We start from the raw sequence: 27,412 nt of genomic DNA on the forward strand, positions 1-27,412 counted from the left end.
GTATCACTCAATTATCTAACTATGATATTATAAATATGGTTTACACTTTTGCTATTATGACTTACTTATGAGACAAACACTTGGTTTACAGTTTCAGTACGATGACGCCTGGGAATCTGTGGAGTATTAATATCCTCTTATTTTGATTTTCTACTTTGTGGTGATTCTGGTCAGACTGACCTGGGTGACGGTTCACGTTATACTAAGTGTTTCCCTTATTGAACAATGTATTAATTGTTATTCTTGTCCGGATGTAGTCTGTTAGTGCATTAAGCCCAAGACAAAACATGTGTTGACTAGTGTGTGCAGAAAACGTCAAAGAACTACTGACTATTGTATGCATATGAAGGACATCAGAAAACTGAACTTATTGATTATTTTACAGAGCTTGAGATTTTTTGTTTTCTATGTATAGTCACAGCAGAGAATCACGGGCAAAGAAAATTTATTAACTCTCTAGATATTCAATAGCGTTATGTTTTTAATTAACAACAATAAATGATGGGAATATCTAGCGTGTGGCAAAGAGACTTACCTGTAGTAATACATTTCACACACTATTGGTAAAGCAGATTAAATATTTGTTCTCTTCCTCTACCATGAAGAGAAATATTTAAAAAAAAGTTTCAGTCTGATTTTACATAACGCACCAATCTTTTTTTTTCCTACCAAAATGATGTACTGCGCTTTCAACTGTGAAACTAAGTTGCCAATGGTAACTAACAGGTGCACACTAGGGTGAGCAGGTTTGGACAGGTACAGTTGTGCTGCAGGACTGTTACCTTCAGAGAATGATACAACACATACAGTACCAAAGCTTTATCCATAATCAATGGTAAGGCTAGGGTAGAACGATGTCAAGCAAAGCAGAGAACCACTTTCAGGGCTTCGATTAATGGTGTGCTGCATCCCAAAAATGCTGGAAGCAAAGTTGCACCAGAGAAAAGAATACAATAGGCTCTTTGAACAGTCAGAACAAAAATAGTTATAATATCAGTTTGATAGCTGGAAGCACAAGACGGTGGCAGTTCAAGTAGAGAAAAGACAATTAAACTGGTCCGGTTCCGAGGGGATGAAACGTTTTTATAGAATTTGGCACAGAAAACAAATTTTGCTAATCTACAAATATAGCAAAAACACATTCTGGAGAAGACACTTCCACATTAATCATGAGGCAAATACTTTGTTGTAGAGCCTAAAATCTTTTTGACAACGTATAGCCATTACTTGGTTTTCTTTCTAATAGTGACTGGTCACATATGCGTTAGCCAATGCGGACTGCTGCAGAATATCTTTGACATGAAGGTTGAAAATATGCTATTTGCCATGTTAAAGTTATCCTTTGAAAAGTAATTTTTTCAAAAATCCCTCCAATTTACCTTTTCAATGGTCCCAGTCATCGGTGCAACTGCCCCAGCTTGCGTTGTTGTGGTGCTAACTTCAGATAAGTACTTGGGTACGGGGATACCAATCTGAGCGCTGCCTTCCTTTACAAATTTAAGAATAAACATAAGAATTAAAAAGGGATGAACAAGAACTATTTCTCCTACAGACCATAAAGGTGTGTATAAAATATTAAACAAAAAGTTAAAATTCAATTGTTCCCACAACCAAACATTAGCAAACTAACAAACCCCTCAGTAACTAAACAAAGCAAGACGTGCTATAAGACATTAAACAGCAATTAAGGTCCCAGTTGAAAACGTGTACTCAATTGAAAAACTTCCAGTATTATATGAATTATGTTTGAACATAGTAATATTAAGACTTGACAAGTATTAGTTCGCCATAGAGGAGTCAGACCTGCATATCACCTGAAGAACTTTGCAGCATGTACACAAACACTGAGGGGCGACACAAGTGCTTACAGAATTTGAAGTAGAAAACAGCATCATTTATACTTTTTCACACCTTCACTTATTCCATAACAACCACCATCAGGACAGCTGAATCTCTACCTACACAATTATCCCAAGGTTGACAAGCACTCACCAGAAGAAAACCCTCATCTTTGTGCCACCAGTAATACCCATTTTACTAGGCTTCCGCAGCCTCGCCCTTGTGTACTCACTAACCCAATTACTGCACATGTGCACAAGAAAGAGGTTTATAGTAGATTAAGTCTACATGTAAGAAGACCTAAACGTCCAAAACAAATAAAAGGATAGTACCAAAGACTGATTTGCAAGCCAAATTGTTCTAGAATAATGGTGAATATGAAGCTTACTTGTAATATAGCCATTAGGTCAGGGTTTAATTTTATGCTTACTCAAATTAGTACAGTATATTTTTAGATTTTAGATTTATTGTATCCTGTCACTCTTAACTCAAATTATTTAGTATGAAGTGATTTGCAGGCTGTATTCCAACCATTTTCTAAACTCTAACCAGCTGCAATTGTGTGCCGATGAAGTTTCAAAAAGTGTAGCAGCAGCCCTTTGGTGGTGGGAGGGGGAGGGGGGAGGGGAGAGGGGAGTCAGAGGAGGTAAGCAACTTAAAAAACAATAACAATTTATCATATTTAAATAATTTAAAGATTAAAACCTCATACCTGTTACTCTATTTGCTAAAAACAAGCACCATCTCTAAACCTATGGGGAATCTGCCAACTGGTTGTAACCAAACTGAAACCTCTTTTGCTTGATGATCTCCTTGACAGCAAGAATTACTTTGCCAAGACACCTTCTAAAGACTAAGAAAATATTAATGACAAGGGATGGCCCCACTCCAGACACTAGTAAACGAGCGCTTTCCATAAAAACCTACAACTTGACTGAATCCGCAGGTTGAGTTTCTCTTGAAATTCAGTTACTAGTTTTAGAAAATGGTGCCTTTTGTCTTTTTGGAACCTCAGTCGCTTTAAGAGAGGGTATGAAAATTTGCCAGCTCAAGTGTTGGCCTATGATAAAGGTGTTTTCTGTCATACTTTTCAAAGTCTGGCCATCAGCTGCTTCAAGCGCTCACTAGGTGCTGAGGGCAATCAGTTAGAAACATCCACTGTTGTCGCTAACACAACTTCAGTTTCTAAATGTGTTACGGTTAGAGAGTTTCTTTCAATGACTGGGTGGCCTTGCTCGTGGCATTCAGCCTTGTGTTTCATGAGGCCATGAGGCACAAAAAAGCATAGATCTTGTCCCAATGACTTGTGAAAGCCAAGTGATGCGATATAATGAGAAAGGTCAGACTTCCGCTGATTTACAGATCTTTAGCATGCTGAAAAAATGTAGAACAACATTTCTATGCAAAAATATAGGTTCCACAAACCATCTATTCTCTGAAACCATGCTTTCATTTTCAAAAACCCCTGCCTGAAGCCTTTTCAACACTCTCAACTAAGAGCTATCACTGATTGGAAGATGTCAAAGTAACTTTTTTAAGCAGAGCCACATGCCAGCAAAATAACCACCAAGGTTTGCTCAGTCCCAAAATCTTGTCCCACTAGGCTCCCATCCAGGAAGTGAAACTCTGGCGTCGAAAGAAAAGAGAAAGACACCATCACCAAAACATGCTTCCTTGGCTTTCCCCTGTTTTTTTTACGTGTTACCATCCTTTCAAGGAAACTTACACTGCATTTGCACGATGTTAGGGTTCCACTAGCTTCAAGCTGATTGTTTCTCAATATTGCATTCTTTTGTAAAGGAGCCGAGCTAAAATTGGGTTCTAGGAAGGCTTTCCTTTAGGGAAGTCAAGCATGGGTGAGGTGCGAAGCATTACTCACAACAAGAGGAAGTAGAAAGAAAGTACAACTCTATTTTGCTCACCTTTAGGTTTATTTGTCAGATAGCCACTAAGTAGGTGGTTATAGGAAGTGTATACTGGACAATGCTGTGGTCTTGACAATTCATTCTCTCAACACTCATGTAACCACTGTGCACCCACTATAGCAACCTCATATTTTGATGTCCTTTACTTTCTCACCTCCGCTGCCTAATCTTTTTGTCCTTACACTCTCCAAAGCCATGCCTTTCTTTCTATCCTACGCACCATTCTAATCATCTGCCATGCTCCCCAAGCAAAAACTGACATGCAAGCAGGGCAGTTCAAATAATTCAATTCATATTCAGTGCAAAGGGAAGCACAGTAGCAGTTCCTAGGTTATGAAGAACACCACATGCCACACAATTCAAGATCAGATAATTCCCATCAAGCTGACATTGCTGGTCTCGACTCAACACCAATGGGATCATATGTGCATTACTTAATTGTGGCTGAATGAAGATTACAAAATAAACAAATAAGTATAAAAAGAAGGTACCTTCTGTCTATGCGTGACTGCAGGGCAGCCGGACCATTATAGTGGCAGAAAATCGTCACATGACGAATATGCCAAAAACACTAGATCACGTAAAATATAATGCCTCTTTGGAAAGGTGAGGCTTAGAGGACCTCTTTCCGCAACGTGAACCGAAGAGCATCAAGAATAAAGTGTCAAGTGCTAAAATCAAACACGCACACTTGCAACAAGCACACACTAAGAGGTTGATTCAGTCTTACCATATGTACTTCTAGTTAATACATTCTTGTTATTTTTTAAAGTTACTTTGCCTGGAAATTATGTTAAATATCTCTTGAACTGTTTTGTTATATTTTAAGCAGTGTGTGAGGTGAAAGATATCTGCCTTGGCATTAAAGAACAACAAATAAGCCAGTAAGTAATCTTATTGTCTTTGAGGAGAGCGAAGCAAGATAAAGAAAATACAACAAAATACTCCAGAATTGAATGCAGAAAATGAAAAACTAGTAAAGAGTCTCTAGAAGAGACAGATGGCTGTTAGGATTAGTTCAGGGACTAGTTGAGCAGGCAAATGCTGCTATAAACTTTAAAATCCTTTCATGGAACATAGCAGGAATCCGTTTCAAACTAGGGAACGAGGATTGGTTAGGTTTCATCAAAGTCTTTGATCTCTTATGCTTACAAGAAACCTGGTCTTTAGATTACATTTTTATTGATGGTTACCTCTCTTTCTCGGTTCCTTCAACTCCATCCCCAACAGGGAGAGCTAAGGGTGATATTGTGGTACTTACTGCGGTAAAATATGGACCTATAGTAACAAAACGTATAAGTGTGTCTCCTTGGTTCCAATTGATAACGACCCCATGTCTGGCTAAACTATCAAGTAATAGAGTCTCTGCAAATGGAAATTACCCAAGCCACTATGAAATGGCAACAACTATGTATTTCATGGGTTGGGGATTTTAATTGTACAATTTGTGAGTTCAGCTCTCATCGGGTGTGCGTGCTGGAGGACAACAAGGGTCAGCCCCTGACTCATTTCATTCACTCTCCTCAGGGTGAAGCTTTAAACTCCATTCTTGTAGCAAATGATTTAAGTTTCTTAAACAATTATGATTGTAACTCTCTCGCGCAGTACCCAACGTTTACTGGGGGTGGTAGGGCTAGCTCTATTGACTTCATGCTAATGACGAAGAAGTTTACCTCTCTTGTTCAGGATTTCAAGGTCAAACCAAATTGTGCAAGTGATCATCATCATCATCCTCTTATTGCCACTTTTAACTTGAAACCAAAAATGGGGCATATCGATGAACCCTAAAAAAGGAATTAGACTTAATTGGGGACAGGTAAACCTGTTAAAATTTGAGAAAATTATTATAAGCAACTATAACTTAATAAATGTATGCTTGCAGTCGGATTCCTCCTCCGTAGAGCTGGTTCGGGCCTTCAAGCTACTGTGCTGTGATGTAACCCAAAGATTGACCAGGAAGGCTACTCAAAAGCAACCGACAGAGGCATGATGGTTCAATTCTGAATGCTCCAAGGCCCATAAGGAATTAAAAGAAGCTTTACCCTCTACCCTTGTGATGGAGAGCTAATTAAAATCACGAGGAACAAATATAAAAAGGCGATTAACGATAGAAGGATCTGAGGAGGAGGGCGTGGGTGGACCTGGAAAAAGCAGGCACTCTAAAAGATTCCAAAACATTCTGGGAAATCATAAATCGCCCATTGTTTACTGAAAAAGTGAGTCAGATGGGCTCTTTGATCCTAAGGTGAGACATGGAAAGCCCATTTTTTACGTATTTTTAATCCCTTACACAAGGTGCTAGTGGAAGAAGCAGGGGTAATACCCATTGACCTAACCTTAGCCACACAACTTAGTTTATCAATCACAGATGAGGAGGTGGAGGTGGCCTGAATACAGGGCATATGCCTGAAAGCCCCTGGCATAGATCGGGTGCCCCTTGACCTTTTTAAAAGTAATCTTAAATTGTGGGCAAAGTTGCCAACAAATGTTTTTATAAAGCAACCATTATTGGCCCATTGCCAGCGTCGTGGAAGGAGGCAATCGTGGTCCTGGTCTTCAAAGAAGGCGATAGAAGTGACCCGGTATACGATAGGTCCATCTCATTGATGGACGTAAAAGTTTTGGGCAGGGTCCTTCTTGCACGCCCAGAAGACTGGGCAACCACTAAGGGGATTATGTCCAATATACAGTAGGCTTTTAGGAAGGAGCGTGGTACAGCTGAACAGTGCCTTAATCATTAATAGGCACATTGGGTCCATGAAGAGCTCCATTCATATGGCCTTCGTAGACTTATCTAGCGCCTTCAATACTGTCAACCGAGATAAACTATGGGCCATGATGGGAGGCATGGGTGCTGAAAAGGCCTTAACAACCCTTCTCTGTGGGCTTCTTCCAGCACAACAGTCACCGTGAGATATGGTAGTAAAGGGGAGGAAACTCAACCAATCATTTCAACTGAGGCAGTTAGGCAAGGATGTAGTTTAGCCACTTTTTTATTTTTAATTTACAAAAATGGGCTGGAGGCTCTCTTATTAAATAGGGAACTTAATTTCCCCAAAATAGGCAACACTTCTGCTCTTCTCTTATGCAGATGATACAGTTTTATTAGCAAAGACAGCCATGAGCTTGCAGAGAACTCCATGCTTTTACTGATTTCATGACCTTTCTCGAGTTAAAAGTTAATTTTGATCAAATCATACATAATGGTATGTGTTCCTAAAACCACTAAATCTAAAACGTTTAGTGTCCAGAGTAAGGAGATAGACAAAGGTAACAATTTCTCATACCCGGGCAATCTGTTTAGTAATTTTCTGAAATGGGAACCACTTTTCATCACCTGAGCATAGCAGACAAGTAGGGCTGTAGATGCATTATTTTGTTTTGCCAGCAAACTAGGGCACAAGCCTGTGAAGGAATTAATGACCCTTCACAGAGCTAAATGGCTCCCTATTGCCACGTATGGGGCGGGGGTTTGGGGCCATGATTAAAACCATCAGCTCATAGTAATTGAAAATACATTTAATAAAAGAATATTGATGCTACCGAAAAGTGCTCCTACCTTATTTTGCCATACGGATTTTGAATAAGAGTTCATTGAAGACCGTATAGGCAGCACCCCTTTGCTTTTATGGGTTAAGATTTGGCTCTCAGATGATTTAATGTTTTCAAGAGATGGCAGCAGAGACTGCTTAAAACCAGAAAATGTTTTAAAGGTTCCCTGGTTCCATTATCTGAGGAGAAAATATCAGGAGATAGGTTTTGAACACCTTTTTGAAAACCCTGAAAGTATTCCTCCAAATGCCAAGATCATTATTAAAGAGGTGTATCGCACTAGGGGTAACATGCGTAATTGTCAGCATCATGGCAATATGGGAGAGCCTCGCCTGTTACCCGCCCCTCTACAATTTTCTTTAACTTTTTCTATCAACTATGGGGAAGTGTGGCTCACCGGTTAGAGGAGGCAGACCCGGACGCAGAGGTCAGACCTGGGACCAGGGTTCAATTCCCGACGCGGCTGGGTCTTGAGCTCAAAATGTCTACGGGCTCGATAATTCTCGCCTCGGCGCCTACTCGAATCATGGGTTCACACTCTGCAACTCTGGGCAATAGCTTGCTTAATCTCCACAACGGCCCCACCGCGATGGGATGCCTGGCTTTCACCTTGGGGATGCCCAGTTTGGGGTTATCTCGCAGGGAAAAGCCAGGACGGGTTCCCAAAGCAAGCGCCTTGAGACCTTACGGTGAAAGGCGCTATATAAGAATGTATGATTTGATTTACTATTTAACTTTCAGTTATGATTTTATTTAGCAAAGGTTTTGTTTATGCACTGCACTTTCTGCTGGCATTTCCACACCATGGAGGGTGGTCAGACAGGCTTACGTCTTGTCCAGGTGATAATTCCTCAAGTCAAAGCACTATGCACTTTGTATTATTTTGCACATTGTATAAATCGGTGAGAATTAGATTTGTATTGCCATTATTAAGGAACATTCACCCTTGTTTGTATATTGATGGTTTTAATTTGTTACAGTCATTAGCATCCGCTGAAATATGCTCTGCAGTAGTTAATTATATAAGGGGGTTCTATTGCGATTAGGAAGCACTATGAGTACAATTGTACGAAGACCATTAAGATAACAGTTTGCACCTTAACTGACTTTTTATGAAAAGAATGACATGATATAGCTGGAATTTTATGATTAGTATTAGATTTCAATGTGGTTTTTTGATGTATTTTTTCTTGTGATGCTGTTAATCTTTTTATGATTCTCACAACCGAAATAAAGTTATTTTGACTTGACATGAAGTCCTACACCATTTCCCTCTGATGATGCCTAATATGTAAGCCACACTTAACCATCTTGTGTATTTGTTTGTTTGTTTGTATATGTCATATTCACGAGCAGTGTTTTCCTTCCAATTGTTCCATTAGTATGGATGAATAGAGCAATACAGATTTTGCAAATCAGAGATTGATTATCTCTTGCATTGTGGAAAATTAAATAAAGTGAATTTTTTTAACATTTGGGAAAAATGAGACTAATTGATTTTGTACCCAAATGATTTGTGAACATATAATACTTTTTACTGGTTAAAAAAGTAACGTTTGTAATGGGCATTAACAATCTTAATTTTCAAACCAAAAGTTAAAACATTCTAAAAAACAAGTTACTTACCTTAGGTAACGATGTATCTGTAAAAGACATATGTAGCTATAGATTCCTTACCTTAGAAATACCCCCAGGCGTCAGAATGGATCCGGAGAATTTCTTTCTTAGCAGTACCCCTGCGGGTTGATAGGTGGCATCGGTCGACTCCACGTCGGTCGTTGTGGTCGCCGGGATGATGTCGCAGTGTCTACTTAGACGTCGCCCCTGAGCGCTGAAGTCAGTTCTGACAACTTTCCACACCAGAATCGCAGAGCCATGCAAGACACTGACCACTAGTACACAAAATAGATCCCTGGAAGGGAGTCCTTATCCCTAGAAGTCAGTTCGTAGAACGGGGAGGATGGATGGGGCGGTAAGGAATCTATAACTACATATGTCTCTTACAGATACATCGTTACCGAAGGTAAGTAACTTGGTCACTTGAAAGAGACTGTAGTTATAGATTCCTTACCTTAAAATAGATACTCCAGCAATGCCAACCCCGGAGGTGAGCCTGCAAACTAAGTTCACACCAGGAAGTCCTGGAGAACATAACGGCCGACAAAAAGCCGTCTCTCTGGACTTGGCAGTAATGCTTGGTGAACGTGTGCAAGGATGCCCACATGGCTGCCTGACAAACGTCAAGTAAGGGAACTCCAGGTCGCAAAGCAGTAGCTGCTGCCGGCGCCCGGGTGGAGTGGGCGCGCAGTTCTACTGGAGGTTCCTTTTTAGGCAAAGATTAGCAGATCTTAATGCATTACTTAAATATCTGTTTTATTTGCATTTACAATATTGTCATTGATACAATCAATTTTCCTTCAAAACCACAGAGATGATACAAATTTTCAAATAGACAAACTATGTCGTGTTCAATACATCTTATACTAGTATAGAACAAACAATAATGATTACAACATCAGGTGCCCTTTGGTTTTCTCTGAGGTGGTACCAGTTACCCTTCAGGTTGGTATCAAGGCGTATTAGTTCCTTGCTGCATCGGTGTGAACTGCTCGGGGTATCCAAGTCCACTTGCTATCTTGAGCATTCCGTGGTTACATGCTCTGCAGATTTTAATGCAGAAGACAACCCATTGAGAGATGGTACATTTGTGCACTGCCCAACCTTTCTTAACACCCACATAGAGTTGATCGTCCACCGAAGTCTTTTGTGCGGTCAAGGTAGAAAGACAGCGCATGTTTTGGGTCCAGACGGTGGAGTCTCTCCTCCTCTTTGGAAGTGTGCGGAGGCAGGAAGAAGGTGGGAAATGTGATGGTCTGACCTATGTGGAAGGAAGTAACCACTTTGGGCAGAAAAGAGGGCCTAGTACGGAGCACTACTTTGTCCGGAGGTACAGCAAGAAAGGGAGGTTTGGCAGATAAGGCCTGAAGCTCACTCACCCTATGAGCAGAGGTGATGGCAAGCAAGAAAGCAGTCTTCAAATTAAGGAGACAAATAGGGCAATTATGTTGTGGCTCAAAGGGAGCACACATAAGATAAGTGAGGACAAGGTTCAAGTCCCACTGGGGCATTACGAAAGGAGAAGGATGGTAGAGATGAGTACTGCCCTTCAGAAATCTGTTAACAATCAGGGAAAAGAGAAGGTTGATCAGGAAGGCGAGGAAAGGCTGAAATGGTCAAAAGATAGCCCTTAAGAGTGACCAGAGCAGAGCCCTGCTGGGCCAAAGAAAGAACAAAGAAGAGAACCTCTGAAAGAGGGGCAGAGAAAGAATCCACAGCCTTTGCACCATGCCACAAATCTGCTCCATCTACAGGTGTATACTTCGGGAGGAAGGTCAAAAGCTGTCAACCGTCGCTGCTCAATCTCCACGCAAGGAAGTGGAGGCTGGACAGGTTTGGGTGGAGGACCGGCCCCTGCTGCTGCAACAGAAGATCCTCCCGAAGAGGCAGTCTGATTGGAAGATCGATGGCCATGCTCAAGAGCTCGGGGTACCAGACTGTTTGTGCCCAGTCCGGAGCCACAATAATGACTTGGGCCCGGTCGCGCTTGATCTTCTTCAGCACTCTGGGCAGAAGTGGTACAGGGGGAAAGGAGTACAGAAGGCCATAATTCCACTTGTGACAAAAAGCGGCGCTGAGCGAGTGCCGGCTTGGAAACTCCAACACGCAGAACTGCTGCCACTAGGCATTCTCTTCGGTGGCAAATAGATCTAACCAAGGCTCTCCCCACTGCTGAAATAGACCTTGCACCACCTCAGAATGAAGATGCCATTCATGATCCATCATGCACAGGCGGCTGAGTTAGTCCTCCCTGGCGTTCAGGGAACCTGCCAGGTGTTGAACCACCAGAGATATACCCTTGACATAGATTTCACAACCGCAACTCGCCCTGTTTGTTGCAGTACCACATGGCAGTGGTGTGGTCCGCTGGCTGGCGCGGAAAAGAAATAACTGATGTCAGCGCGCAGGGGCAGCGTCTAAGACACCGTGACGTCACCCCGGCGACCACAACGACGGACACGGAGTCGACCGATGCCACCTACCGATGCGCAGGGGTATTGTTAGGAAAAAATTTCTCCGGATCCAGTCGGACGCCTGGGGGTAATTCTAATGTAAGCAATCTATTACTACAGTCTCTTTCAGATATGGATATCCTTTAAGTGTAATATGTTTTTAAGTTTTGATTTTCCCTAACTGAGAATATTTGGGGGGAAATCTACAACCTTTGTGGGAACTTAAATACACTCTCTAGACTCTTCAGAAAATTAGCTACTTCAAAATATTCGCTGTTTTATATAGGTTGGCTAGTTCAAAGCTCAAATCCTAAATAACAATTGGCTTATTTTCCATTTTATCATCCATCTCTTTGAGCTTCGCTGAGTACCACACTTGGTTATCTTAAACAAATGTATGGGGAGCCACTAATGTATACATCCAAACAAACTAGGTGTTGAAAGTCCTTTATTTTCCCACATTAAAACATCATCTGCTTTTTCCTCTGCTTGAAAACATCCAGTGACAAACTGTGTAACACATTGTAAAATAGTCATGCATGAGGTAGAAAGGTTTCTAGAAAACGAATCATTGAACAAGACAAATATGATAGGGGCATTGTGCAGAAGGGACCTCTGGTGCAATTGTAATCGTCCAATCACTTAATTATCCTTTGGTCCACATGTTCATGAAGCCCACATAGGCCTGATAATAATTTCAGAACAGATATTGATTTTAGGTGAGAAGCTATAGGACGTTTTTCAAACTACACATTTTCTAAATTCTCACCCTGATGAGAATTATCAACACAGGATGTTTCCAGGTGTTGCAAACTTAGGGCGATAACTTCAAACAAAATACAAGCTGATTTACCTGTGGCACAAGATCAGTTGGTTGGTTATCTTTTTAATATAAATACATTATTCAGAGAATATCACATATTAGAACTTTAGAATGTTGGGAGCTTCAATCAAAACAATGGAGTGCTCCGGGCTTCTAATGGCCGGTAGAAGCCCGGAGCACCAACATTCTAATATTTGACTTCACAGCTGTGGCTCCCTGAAGCCTTTGTTTTATTTGTTAAAACATTCTGCCTTCTACCGGCAGAATGTTCTAATAGCCTTACAGCCCTTCGTAGTTGGGCTATACCGGCTATTAAAGTTCCGCTCCCTTGTTAAAGGTCTCGCCTTTGGCTCTGGCCTTTAATGCTGGACAGTGCCTTTAATAGCCGGTATAGCCCGCTACGGCAGGCGATAAGGCTATAGTATGTTTGTTTTAAAACTCATTGGCAAAGAGCTGGTAAGTAACAAATTTCAAGTAAGCAGGACTGGTGAAATTTCATGTATTTTTCAGTGTTGCTAGCTTCACCAGAAAGCTTTCAATTAAAGTATAAAAAAAAGGTATATGTAACGTCTCCATACAAATGAAGTCATAAATAAACCTATACATGTCACATAATGGTAGACAAGAACAGTTGAGGTTAAAGCAGGACTCAGTGCTCAGTGAGATTGTCCCTGGGTTATGCAATTGAATTTAGCCCCAAATAACAGGAAACACAGAAAATAAATTCAACTTTACCATTGAGAAAAGGTGAACGGTGTCATCCAGAATAACAAGCTTAGATTTAGATAGGGTCCCATTTACTGCACATTTCAGGTATGTTGAATCACCCTCCTTTTCAAGGTCTCCAAAAATGTGTATAATTTCATCGCGGACCTGCAACCAAGATGCAGCACAAACACAATAGTGTCACATTTATGGGAATTCAGATACTATCCGTCAGTACCTCTGATGCATTAGGATCAAAGCACTATATGCAACAAGAGACATTTACTCTAATGATAATATCTCACTTACCCAGAAACATCACCCTATGAGTAGCTCCCACTTACCAGTCTGAAGCCCCAATACATCTTTACAAGCATATACTACACAAAAACCACCATAGATTATTAAGCAATCTTTTAACATACTGCATTTATTAGCCACAGCCTTTTATAAAGGGCAACAAGGCAATCACAAACCTAGAACCGAGATCGATGATTGGTCTCTGTCCATTACTACCATCATGGTCCCACTAATCTGGTGACAAACCTTTAAAGCACCAAACTGAAAAGGATATTAAAAATTAATGCTACTGTTTTGTTCTATTGTAATAACCAACAAGTCTAGTGAACACAATCCTACCTCATTGACACCATTTACCCAGAGAGATCCTTCTCAAGTGAACTAGTTAACCACATATTACAGAATTCAATGTCTTTGTATTTCTTTCATTGTTACCAACACTCTGTGTCACCAACTATCTGTGAGAAGTACTATGGAATGATTACTGTCTCAAATAGGCGATGCTGCACTTATTTGTGGCCCGATATATATTGCAGAGTTCTTGATTTTTTTCTTTGTATTGAAACTCTGATGCTTACTAAGAACTTGGCTAATTATTTTCCTACCCTTTATTCTACTCAACTGATACATTCGGTAAAAGCAGAAGAGGTGAAATGGCTCCAATATATTTGCAGCTCTTTCAATATTTCTCATTTATTGACCTTTACTTCTTTTATTGTTCACATTTTGTGACAACAAATTTATAATTACACCACAAATATTAAAATCTTCAATGTGTTTTGCTCACACCAAGTAGGATAAAGCAATTAATATGATGTACTTACTTTATGTACCTAGTTGACTTCCCCAAATTTAAATTAACATGAGGTTGTCTAATGTGGGCAAACAGTGAGTTATACCATGTCCTAAAGTGACGCAAGTTTTAGGCGCTGGAGAAATAGAAAGACACATCAATATTTGCATATATTTTTGCACTGAAAGGATATTATACAACAAAGTAAAATGTGCTCCAGTTCTATAACTCTATTGCACTGAGAGGCCTGAACTAAGCAATACTGTATAGTATAGTGTGTTATAATAGAGATTGACAAACAAAATGTACAGTTCATAAACTTTTATAAACTTCATCAGTTCAAAGACAGTCAGATAAGATGATAGTAAGTCCTAATTTACCTGCATAGTGTAAGACCCATCTTGATTGTAAGCAATCCCAATTTCCACTTCTATTTAACAGAAAATAGATCAGTAAGAATACATTGAAGAAGATGGTACTAAATTACACTCACCAATGGTAATCTAAGATTCGCTTTTGGAAGCAGACAAATTACTATTTTTCTTTATGAATAAGTGTCCTAAAGCAACATTTTGTAGGCTTACGTTAAACAGGTTCACAATTTACTAAAAGATTTATACAAAAGTGATGCGAGGAGCTTACATTTTAGGCCTACACTGAAGGTACAACAGAATTTGTCAAGACCATGTTTGTTGTGAATATAACAGTTTTGATGCCACTTTTTCAATGCAGAAATTAATATGTATACATTTTTAAGCTAAATCCTCAACCAGGGAGGAGGGTTTCCCTGAGTATAGTTTAATTCCTTCTGGCCCGTAAGAGGCAAAGTTGAATTATAATCTCATTTAATTGGAAAGGCTATTGTATGTAACACCATAAGGTACTCGGACTAAGGTTTTTTTACTATAGCATCACCCTAAGCAGCTTAATGATTTGACTTATGAGTGTAAAATGAATTACCATCAGCAAAGTTTGGATTGATTGTGGTTTCATTTAAGTTTGAAGTGGGTGGATGTCCACCACACCACAAATCATCTCTACATGACACTTGGCACAACCTATCAGAATGTATTCCCGCACTTCTTAGAGGAGAACCTGGTGTCCAGCCGGCAAAAGCTTCACCTCCTCTACAGGGCTTGATTTGAATGGGTCTTAAACCACAATATTTCATCACCTTTAACGTCAATGAGGCGTTAGCCGTTGACAGTATGTGATAGCAACACATTACCAACAGTTACGTATTTAAAAGATTTTTTTACTACAGCACCCCATACCAACAGTGGCAGCTTTGTAGCAACCACAAGGGATCATTCAAAATGGCACCCAAAGAATTAAAAACATTTTGAAGTTTGAAAGGAAAGAAGCTCAAGACTCTGGGCCCCAGCAGAATTTACGAAGAAATTCATTCATTACTGCAAATGGAAATTGGACAATGTGCTGAAAAGTGCATGTCACTAGACTGAAGACTTCTGCCCTTGCTTTTGTTTTTACAAAGGAAGGGACTGATTACAGCATACAAGTTACAGTTTAACACTTACTATTTTCACCATCTAGGAGAGTCATATTTCTAGTGTAGCAGACATTCAGTCTTCTCCCATTACTGGATGCAAATGGTGAAAACTGATCTGTAAAACAACAAAAAACAGAACACTATATTATCCAATGGCTGGGTTACACCCACAGAGATTTAGCTATAATCATGAAATCAGTGTTGAATGCCAAGCTCTCCTGCTTTGCTTGGAGTGCAGGTGTAAGAGGAAAGCAACCGGTTGGCATTACCTAGTGTGTTACGCAGGCCTCCACCCCCCCCTCCCCCAAACCAACAATTGGTTATACTTCCAAGCTTCTAAGTGTCAGGAAGCGCTCATGGCGGTATTGTGTCAGGAGCACAGCTGCAAATAGCTGCCATCTTTCATTCCTGTCTAAAAGTTTTCTGTGTTGAGACAATTTCTGTCAACCACTGCTCAAACTGCAGCTCCCTTATTCTTAACGAAGTCTGCTCGGTGACCCAATTATTCTTTTGCCACCCTTACCCAACTATGGCGGTTGCAATTACAACCTTTCAATTTGCTTACGGCCACTACAAATCCATTTAATATGATCATTTCGAACCAACAACAATGCAGCCAGCAGTTCCAAAACAAGGACCAGCACAGCTCTGTCACTACCGGAGAGCAGCAATCCACCTTTTCCAAGTCTCAAAACCATGGACAGCCCTACAAATGCACCCAATTCTCTTAAGATGCATCCTGGCCTTTTCTAGTACTAAGACATATCTAATGGTCCGTACATGTAAGTTGTAAAGAGCACCCAATTACCTTTAGTTCTAGAATTTGCACACATATTGTCTAACATAACTTAACTGATGCATGCTCTCAACTGTCTCTTCCATCTTTAGCTCCAACAAGAAATAAAAAGTGCTTTTGTGTGCAATGGGTTAGATTAACAACACCCTCCTGGCAGGCAGTCTCATTGCATTGAGCGCAAAATGATTGCGACTTGAAAGTTTATGACGAAGGGGCAGTGAAACCTATAGAATCTCTGACTTGGAAAACCACATGTAGGGCCTCAAGAGATGGCAGTAAGCATTGATTGTTGCTAATTTAGATAGGTCTAAACTTCATGGCGAGAGGGAGGTTAGAAAGCATTAACTCCAAACTACTTCCCAGTCATTCACGTGCACTAAACAAGGAAGAACAGTTCAAGGGAAAGAAGTGCACATAGTAAGGTCACCTGCCTCATTTGAGAATAATAAAGATATTCTTCCATCCAGCAATTTTTGTTCTGCGGGTAAGATTTTATTTCTCTACCATGTAGAAGGTGGGAATGTGCTTTTACTAATCTTACCCAACCGGATTCAGTCACAATTAATATTTGTTATAAATTCTTCAGAAGACCATATAATGGCTCTAGGAAGTTCAAATAAATTACTCTAAATCTCTACAATGTCTGGCCCTTTGGAAGCCATGTTAAAATTAAATGGGCATGCTTCAGCTAAAAAGCTCTCATTTAGAAGCAACCAGTTTATCTGGAATCATTAGTAGTTTGTGCATAATTCAGAGTATGAAGCTTTAGCGCCTTAAGATTCCCTGAAACAGCAACGCCTATACTAATAATTGGGCTTTACCAGTAGGCACCCCTTGTTTTCTAAACTTCCATGTCTGAAGTCTCTGCCATGCCCCCACCTTAATATTGTTTCAGGAAAGAATTCAAAACTTGCCTTATTAGATCGGTGAGAGTTTGTTTAATAATTCATTACGTATACTTCATTGGCAAGGAACAATGTAGTGAATGATTATTGTACTTTGTAGAAAATTGTAGGAGTGGAGTTCACTAATATTATTTTGTAAAGGTTTTTACAATATCTTTTTATTGTGTTCTATCACCAAGAACACATTTGTAAATTTCACTTTCAAACAAATGAAAAAACACAACTGCTTTGCTAACAAGTTATCAAATAGACATATGGGGGGTACCCTAAACAGACAAAACAGTGAGTTTCTGTACTAGTTTAGTGTTACTTAATTAACTCCATTGTGTATCACTATCTGGAATATTCCTCAAGAACAGTACTAATAAGATACGTTAACATTCTCTGGGTTCGGACATTTTTAAATAAAGTTAAATGGAGATTTACCAAAAGACTGAATCAACATCCGCTGTGATATCAAAATACACACAATACCTTTGTGGAGGCGTGAACAGAAGCCAATGTGGCAGGATTGCAAGTCTCTAGGAATTATTCTGATTGACTAAAAGGAGACTCGAGTCTACTAGAAAAAAAATTCTCAGCAATCACACAGTAGAGGACAATGTAGCGTACTAGGTACCTGGAAAGTGGTATTCTAGGAACCTCATTGCTAATGTTGTAACAAAGCACAGTTGATGTGATGCTATCAAAATCTCGGTAGTTTTTAGTTCAAAGTGCAAATATGAAGTAAATGCAGGTAATCACTGTCCTTGAATATATAAATGAGGCCTGGGAAAATGAAAACTGGGATTCACAGATTTTTGTAAACTGCAAATACATCAATATCATAATCACAAAATAATAAAATGAGAAAAATCCCATTGTAACATTTTTCTGAGGAGAAACAGGACTGGCAGAATCACCAATTTATGATATAATAATATTTTGGTCTCTTGATGAAATATTGTGCAAAAACAGTTTTGAAAGTAGGAAACAACAGTACATGTCTGTCAATGGGCTTAACTAGAGGTCATGTTAATAAGAGGAAACAAATGTTTCATACTTTTCATATATTCTTCACAAATTTACAAGCAATGCAGATACCAAATCATAAGGAACAAACACATTCTTTTAACTTTGCTAACGGATAGCACAAAGTTAATTTGGATGCATTTCAAAATAATAAACATTAATAATTACAATTGTTAGGGTGAATGAAGAAACAATGAACCTAAACTAACAGGTTAGAAAAAAAATGCTCTGATTCTGGGATTCATCACCAACTAATAAAAAAAAAGTCTTTACCACTGGTCTTCGTTTTAAAGTCTTGTGTCCTCAAACTCTCCTGAAGTATGATCCCAAGAGCAGCTCGGCAGACAATCTCAGCGGAATTTGGCTTTTGGGGTGGAAAAAGCTCATCGTAGTGTTGAGGGATGAAATTTGTATGGACATTCCCAGATTCGAACTCTGGATGACTAGCCAAACTCAGCAAAAAATCTATATTGGTGTTCAGACCGACGATCTATGCAGAAAAACAGAATTCAAACTTTGAATGTAAGCGTTAAGTTGCATTTACGCTTCATTGTGCAATTAAATGTGTCCTTGGTGTTTGCTTCCATCACCTACATTGTACTGACGTAAGCAGTACTTCAGCTTCATTAATGCAGCTTGACGATCTTCTGCCCACACAACCAACTTAGCAATCATGGGATCATAATGCACAGACACCTCGTCACCTGCAAGTTCAACAGAAAGGGAATTATTTTGCTTAGGTCAAAGAAACTCAATAAAACAATAGAAGAGAAAGGGTTCTATTAATATCTTCCCTTACATGTGGGATGAGTAGAATGCCAGCTAGGAAAGACAACACTGGATGCAGATAACACTTCTATGCCCTAATCAGACAAATATGACTTGTAAAATAGTACAAAACACAGCTATTGCACCTCTTTGGTATAAACATTCTGCCTATTAGTAGCTTGCCAATCAGGCCTTTATCTGCCAAGGGACAAATAAACTGTTGCTTGACCTGATGTTTAAATTGCTAGGTATCAATATCAAATGAGGTACTGACCTACTTCACTTGTCCTCAGTTACCGCAATAACTAGGCAGATCAAAAGTTAAAAATTATTGAATATTACTGTTGTTCAAGGACCCAAACGTAATGCCTGAGTAATTAAGGAACCTCTGCTCAAGCATTTTCACATCACCTTAATGTTGCCTGTTAGGTCTCCCTAAGTAGAAGAGAGTAGTCCAAATATGTCAAGTCAAAGAGTCAAGTCAAAGAATTTATATAGCGCACTACATACCCAGAGGGTCTCAAGGCGCTTAGGGAGGGGAGGAGGATTACTTGTCAAATATCCACGTTTTAAGTTGCTTTCTGAATGCTTGGTGGTTCTGGGTAAGGCGAAGGTAAGTGGGGAGTGAGTTCCATGTTTTAGCAGCCAGGTATGAGAAGGACCTGCCTCCCATGGTGGTCTTGTTGATGCGAGGTATAGTGGCGAGGGCTTGGTTGGAGGAACGTAGTTGGCGGGAGGGGGTGTAGAAGGACAGACGTGAGTTGAGGCATTCTGGTCTGATGTCGTAGAGTGATTTGTGTGCGTGGGTTAGCAGTCGGAAAGTGATCCTCTTATTGACGGGTAGCCAGTAGAGGTCTTTCAGGTGACCAGAGATGTGTTTGTTGCGTGGGATGTCTAATATGATCCTGGCTGAGGCGTTCTGGATTCGTTGGAGTTTCTTCTGGAGTTTAGCGGTAGTACCTGCGTATAGGGTGTTTCCGTAGTCCAGTCGGCTCGTGACCAGAGCATGGGTGACTGTTTTTCTGGTTTCGGTGGGGATCCAGCGAAATGTTTTTTTGAGCATGCGAAGAATGTTGAAGCAGGATGAGGATACGGCGTTGACTTGTCTGTTCATTGAAAGTGAAGAATCCAGGATAACGCCTAGGTTCCGTGCGTGGTCTGTTGGGATGGGTGCTTTTCCAAGGGCTTCCGGCCACCAAGAGTCGTCCCATGCGGAGGGGGATGTACCTAAGATGAGGACTTCTGTTTTATCTGAGTTCAGTTTCAGACGGCTGTGTTTCATCCATTCGGCAACTTCTTTCATTCCTTCGTGTAGGTTAGTTTTGGCGGTGCTGGGGTCATTGGTGAGAGAAAGGATCAGTTGAGTGTCATCCGCGTAAGAGATGATGTTGAGGTTGTGTTGGCGGGCGATGGCCGCGAGGGGGCTCATGTATACGTTGAAGAGGGTAGGACTGAGTGAGGACCCTTGGGGTACGCCACAGATGACTTCGGTGGCCTCGGACTTGAATGGTGGAAGGCGGACTTTCTGGGTTCTTCCGGTGAGGAACGAGGTGATCCATTCAAGTGCTTTTCCTTGGATTCCGATGTTTCTGAGGCGTTGTAAAAGGGTGGAGTGGCAGACTGTGTCGAAGGCTGCAGAGAGGTCGAGGAGGATGAGGGCGACTGTGTCTCCATTGTCCAGTAGAGTTCGAATGTCGTCTGTTGCTGCGATGAGGGCGGTCTCAGTGCTGTGTTTTGCTCGGAAGCCAGATTGTGAGGAGTCTAGGGATTTGTTGGCTTCGAGGAAAGCGGCGAGCTGGTTGTTGACAGCTTTCTCGATTACTTTGGCCGGGAATGGAAGGAGCGAAATGGGGCGGTAGTTTGAGTTCGGTGGGGTCCGCTGTGGGTTTTTTCAGAAGGGCGGTGACTTCAGCGTGTTTCCAGCTTTCCGGGAAGGTGGCGGAGTTGAAGGAGCAGTTGATGACGTCCCGGAGGTGCGGTGCTATGACGGAGTCTGCTTTGTTGAAGATGTGATGGGGGCATGGGTCAGTTGGGGATCCTGAGTGGATGGAGTTCATTAGACGGATGGTGTCTTCAGTGGAGATTGGGTTCCAGTCATTTAGGATGTTCAATGGGGGTGAAGGTCCTGCAGAAGGATGGGTGGGTTGGTCTCCGGGTTGGTTGTCGAAGCTGTTGTGGATGTCCGCAATTTTGTTGTGGAAGAATGAGGCTAGGGAGTCGCAGAGGACTTGAGAGGGGGTGATGTCGTTGGAGTTGGCCGAGGGATTGGTAAATTCCTTGACGATGTTGAAAAGTTCCTTGCTGTTGTGGGCGTTGTTGTCGAGTCGATCCTTGAATGCTATTTTCTTGGCCTTTCGGATTAGTTGGTGGTGTATGCGAGTGGCGTTTTTGAAGGCGTCCTTGGTGCTAGTGGTTGGGTCTTTTTTCCAGGTCTTTTCAAGGGAGCGGCAGAGTTTCTTGGACTTCTTAAGATCATCGTTGAACCATGAGGCCTTCTTGCTGCCAGGTTTGCTTTGACGTATTTTCAGTGGTGCCAAGGTGTCGGCGGTGTTAGATAACCATAAGGTGAAGTTGGCGGCGGCTTGGTCTGGGTTAGAAGAGTGGCCTGGGGTGTTTAGAAGGAGCGATGAGGAGATCTGGTCGATGGTGATTTTGTTCCAGTTTCTTTGCAGAGTTGGTTGGAGGTGGTTGATAGGTTTTGGCTTGTTGTAGGTGAAGTGAACGCAGCTGTGGTCAGTCCAGAGGAGATCCGTAGTGTGGCTGAAGGAGACATGATTGCTGGAGGTGAAGATAGGGTCGAGTGTGTGACCTGCGATGTGGGTGGGGGAAGTGACCAGTTGTTTAAGTCCGAGGTTGGCGAGGTTGTCCAAGAGGGTGGTGGTGTTGCGGTCGTTGATCTTTTCAAGGTGAAAGTTGAGGTCTCCCAGAAGGATGTAGTCTTTGGAGGGGAGCGCGTGTGGGGTGGTGAAGTCCGTGATGTCTTCACTGAATTTTGCGCGGGGTCCTGGTGGTCTGTAGAGGAGGGTGCCTCTGAGTGTGGTCTTGGGGTCGATGTGGATCTGGAAGTGAAGGTGTTCGGAGTTGGCGAGGTTGGCGTCCGAGCTGGTTGAGATGCGGATTGATTTTTTATGGACGATAGCGATTCCTCCTCCTGTGTGGCCGGTACGGACCTTGCGTATGATCTTATAATCTTCTGGGATGGCAATGGTGATGTCTGGGGCGGAGGAGGCGTTCAGCCATGTTTCTGTTAGGAAGGCGACGTCTGGAGTGATGGTGTCTAGTAGATTCCATAGGTCAATGGCGTGCCTGTGGACCGATCGGGTGTTGAGAAGGATGCATTGTAGGTGATTGGGGTCGGGACTCTGTGGAGTGGTCGAAGCGGAGATGATGTCGGTTCCGCTGAATTTGCAGGAGTAGCATGAGAAAGGTCCATGGGTGTGTCTAGGAGCGGCTTGGACGCAGTTGGGGGCGCGGCCGGGGTTAAGGGCTAGGAGGGTGGTGGCATCGTAGGTAATGCGGGAGGGCTGGGCAGCGCGAGGGGCAGGGGGTCTGGCGCTGGGCGCGGTCCAGGCGCGGACGGGCGAAGACGGGCTTACCTTTGGCGCACCTTCGGCGCGGATTGGGCGCGGTCGCTGCGCGTGAACGCTGCCCGCGGGAGCTACTGTCATAAATGGAAGGTGGAGGGGGAGGGGCGAGGGCGTCTCAGCTGGGAGGCGGGGCGGGCACACGAGGACGACGACAACAACAAACAAAATGGAGGCGGAGGGGGGAGCACAGCGGAGCGCTAGAGGCAAACGCGCTGATAAAGTCTGGAAAGCAGTCACAAATACACAGAGCGCAAATGAGGCAAAGCGCTAATATGGCACACAGCAGGCGAAATGAAATGGCAAAATTCGAGCCTATGAACAGAGCGCTAATGAAGTTCACAATTCAGGCAAATAAACAGCGCGCAGATGAAGCAAAGCGCTAATATAGTACACAGCAGGCGAAATGAAATGGCTAATTCAGGCAAACGAAGCAATGCAGCGCTAAGATACCAGATGTCTGCAGGGACACTGGGAGCGACCCCTCAGCCCGTGAGAGAGGAGCGAGTCACGGCGCCTGCAGGGGGAGAAGATCTATTTGTGGACAGTGGGAGGGCGTCTCAGCTGGGAGGCGGGGCGGGCACACGAGGACGACGACAACAACAAACAAAATGGAGGCGGAGGGGGGAGCACAGCGGAGCGCTAGAGGCAAACGCGCTGATAACGTCTGGAAAGCAGTAAATATGGATCCATTGACTTGGCTGGGCATGCTTGTTATTATGTCATAGTTAGTTTAGCCTATGTAGTTCAGACTGTACAGTTCCGCTGAGGGTCAGGTCTAGACTGATCTCTTTTAGGTTGGTACCTTCGTGTAACGCCTCAAACAAGTCAAAACAAATTATGGGCTACTGTGCCAGATTGTAAGGTGGGCTTGAAAACAAGCTAGGATAAGACATTATTCCATGCAGGCAACAGTGCAAGCTACAATGCCATAAGTTCCCTAAGTAACATTTTAAAAAAAGTCTTTGCATAATCTTACAACAGAAGATGAAAGTATTGACTCAGCAAAGTAGGTAATGGTCTATTGATTATTAAACATACTAAACAAAAAACACGAAGGGTGGTCTCCAACCATATTTAGACAAATCTGTGGTTCACGGATAAACATTTCATAGAATTAACACTAAAAATCTCACACCTCACTCAACTATATTAAAAAATGAAAGTCATATTTCTCGGCCTCACCCTTTCCTGCTTACCACACTGCACCCCCTTCTTGTGCTACATCTTTTTCAATCCTTGCAGCTCTACGACTAAGTGCATAGACCACTCTTCGTATTCCAAACTCTCCATTTGGCGCTTAACAGCCTTGCAGAACTTGGACTTCATTTCAATTGATTATGAGAAGGTGCTTTCTCCCTTCCTTACAAACCCTGGCACTCCCTGCTTTACTTACAAAGTCTGGGAGTTTAAAGGATATCCAATCACTCACACTGACACTCACATCCTTCACCTCTCATGTCTACTCTGACTGTTAAACCGTTCTACACACCTGCATTGGCGTTGGCGCAGCAACTGTTTTGTCTTTGTTCGGCCCTTGCTTCCAAAAGCACTGGTCGGTGTACTTGCTTTCAATAAAAGATTTAATACTAAACCGTTCTACAGCGGTGACATCCCCAAAAACAGGTGTGAATATAAATGGATGTCACAAGGAGACTTCATAACACCATTGTAGAGGGGCGTAATGGAATCATGGTACAGTTTATCTAGCGCTTGCCGCATTAATTTTTAGCATACTGTGAGCCTGATAGGTGATAAAATCATGAATGTACTAGTCACTGAGTAATACTCGTTACTCTTATATTACATCGTTACTCATTTGTAATGGAAGGACAAGTCATTTAAATGAGTAAGCATTCCATGGTCCCGATACCAAATGTTTAAAAGGTGTTAATGTCAATGGATATCACGCAGAGACATCATAACCGATGATATTAACACATGGGAGAAATGTAGTTCTGGTACAAGCTATTCCTTTTTTGTTTACTACAAGAAAAATCTTGAATGCGCCAGTTGCTGAGTAACAATTGTCACTATTATAGAATAATATGAATTATTCAATGTATTGGATCTGTTTATGGACCACCTAAAATGCACCACAAATATTGACCTGATCACAGGTTGGTACTTTAATATTATCATGCTTCACTCGACAGGAGCATTTTACAAAATATATTATTTTGTTAAAAGTCATGATAACTCCCAATTTTAGAAGTTCATCATAATCCGCCTCCTTTCTTGCACAAAAGTATTTCCTCTATTACCATTAATGGTATGTCATTCATTAGGAAGTGTCGGTTTCAAAAACCTATTTCAAAAAAATATTTTTTGCAATTTTAAGAGTTCTAGTTTGTCGGCCCTAAATTATTTTTAATTAAGGGGTGCTTTCCATTAGTTCTTTCACTTTCATGAACTGCCATGGCAGGCTCCAGGAGCAGCAAGGGTACTGGCCATGGGATCCATAAGATCAAAAAGGTGAACCTTGTCCAAAGAAGGACTGGCAAATCACAGAGTCTTATCTCTTACTCTAATTACAACAACAGTGAAACAATATGCTGCCTTGGAAGAACTGGTCTTGGGCAACAGGGAAGTGGTTTCTTTAGTGTTCAACACTAATATGTTCCTAGCATCGTCGAGGTCTAGCCCACTCATAAAAGAAGGGTCACACTAAGCGCAGTGGTCCATTCCTCAGTGGCCCATTCCTCAGATCCTCGATCCCCTCAGATTTAGAGAATAGCTGGCAGCGAGGACCTGCAGGTTGGCAGCTGACCTAACTGTATTAGCAAAAGGTCAGAGTATATGTCGACTAAGCCAAGCTATGCTCAGGCATGACAAGACCACTATTATTTATATTAGGAGATGATAGGCCTTGTAAAAAGCTGTATGACAACAACTAGAATCTAGAGGGGGTAGGACTGACAAAATAACGTAGCCAATTACCTAAACCATTTGTAATACATATGCTTCCCATGTGAAAAGTAGCCTTCAGCCAAATATATCTGCTTCTACGTGAGGTGTTACTAGCCCAACTGTTGTTTAAACACATGCAGGATAAATACAGATTTATTTTGTTTCATTTAAACAGAGAGAACTTTTCGGGATATGCCACATACACTTCAAGAGAGAAATACCCCATATACTTTCTAGGGTTGCATATGATATAGGGCCACTAATTCCCCAAAGGGCATCTATAAATTGCTGCTGGGAAGGCTGGGTTTTCGGCTGTCGCCCTTCAGGTGATCACTGAAAAGGGCCAAATAAGAAATTCTCTTATAGCGCTTAAGAAAATGTCACTTCAAATATCCCTTAACCCCTGAATTAAAAAAAGTTTTAAAAAATACTATAGGCAACAACATCTTTACAGCGGCTGTCCTCACATTCGAGAAAACAACATTTTGTTTTGCTGATTTCAAGCCACACTTCTGACAGATGCCACTGGTCAGGATAACTGGCCCATACAATCTCCAAGCCTCTGGCCAAAACAACGCTGTACAGCTCGCCTATGGAGACTTGTAAACTTCTCGCAATTTTAGCTTTCTCACAACATTAGGGTCTCGCTCTTTTTGTTGATCACAATATGATAATACATTTGGGATCATGGCAAGCTTAAGAAAAACAGGAAACACACATCAGAGGATTCCTTAAAGCAGAAAATGGTGAAATACTTAAATTGTATTCAATATTTGACTTTACCTTGCCGGACTCCTGTTTCAATTCGTGTGAAGACGTCTGGGGGTGGTGTAGAAAGGTGCAGCAATGGGCCAGCCCCGGGCATAAAATTGTTATCAGGATCTTCTGCATATATTCTGGCTTCAAAAGCATGACCCCGGAGGGAGATTTCTTCTTGAGTCATTGGGAGCTTCTCTCCTGCAGCAACCTACAGAGCAGAAGCAAAGTCACTTCTACTTTTAAAACATTCTGCAGACAACACAAACAATCAATTCCTCTTTCTTATGTCCCCTCTGACCTTGTGCAGCAGTTCAATCATATGTTTGAGCTATATACAAGTTTTCAATAAAATAAATACTATTAACAAGAGTCCTTTACCTTTCTTACAGCATCCAGACAATGGCAACTAATACTTCCTATAAAATCCCGCAGAGCACAGAACAGTCAATTATGTTACTACATCATAAGGTACAGCAAAGAGGGCAGCGGAAATGTGTTACCTTCTTGTTGCAGTAGCCTTTGTACTCTTAGTTCAAAGCTACTTCCTTTCACTACATGTGGGACCAGCACCACCTGCATCAGGCGGGCAACTAGACCCAAATTTCGGGGGGCTGAAAAAGATTTGGGGGGGGGGGCGGCTAATTCTTCCAGCCATAGGCAGAGTGGCTCTAAGAAGGGGTGAAAACACAACAAAAGCCTCTAACATGTAAATGGTCTTTTAAAGACCTGTGAAGTGGCTGCAATTAGACGGACACCAGCCCACGAAGCTCTCTCAGCCGGGCTGACACACACGACGGGGGCTGAAGCCCGGTGAACCCAATGAGTGTTGCACGCCTGACCTGCACTAACTCACTGATAACTGTGCTAAATGTATATAAATAATCATCACAAATGTGCATGCCTCCTACTGGGCACCAGTAGATTTATTAGCTATTCCTTGTGCTGTCCACCCTAATCCTGAAATCATGAACAAAATAGTCCTGAAATATGGCAACTCTGGGTAGGCAGGAGGGTTGTTGAAAATAGAAACAATTAACAGGGCACACAAAAACTAATCTATAAAAAAACGTAATGTAACCCAACAAGAAGGGGTCTTGAGACTAAGGGTATAGAAGGTTTTATAAGAGTTGAGTAGCCAAATATTTCTCTTAGGACCACTGCC

The 27,412-nt window shown here is 41.8% G+C and overlaps 1 protein-coding gene across 1 annotated transcript in view; it reads right to left on the reverse strand.

Moving 5' to 3' along the window:
- Window positions 1–27,412, reverse strand: part of MCCC1 (methylcrotonyl-CoA carboxylase subunit 1) — a 97,285-nt gene that overhangs the window by 12,954 nt on the left and 56,919 nt on the right. Inside the window, exons 11-17 of the mRNA XM_078667409.1 lie at window positions 26,275–26,458; window positions 18,824–18,933; window positions 18,503–18,719; window positions 15,546–15,632; window positions 14,388–14,437; window positions 12,945–13,082; window positions 1,380–1,487 (exon numbers count right to left, since the gene is read on the reverse strand). Of these exons, the coding sequence (XP_078523535.1) occupies window positions 1,380–1,487; window positions 12,945–13,082; window positions 14,388–14,437; window positions 15,546–15,632; window positions 18,503–18,719; window positions 18,824–18,933; window positions 26,275–26,458 (894 nt within the window). The remainder of the gene's footprint in view (window positions 1–1,379; window positions 1,488–12,944; window positions 13,083–14,387; window positions 14,438–15,545; window positions 15,633–18,502; window positions 18,720–18,823; window positions 18,934–26,274; window positions 26,459–27,412) is intronic.

This window comes from Lissotriton helveticus, chromosome 11 (assembly GCF_964261635.1).
Source record: "Lissotriton helveticus chromosome 11, aLisHel1.1, whole genome shotgun sequence".
Lineage (NCBI taxonomy): Eukaryota > Metazoa > Chordata > Amphibia > Caudata > Salamandridae > Lissotriton > Lissotriton helveticus.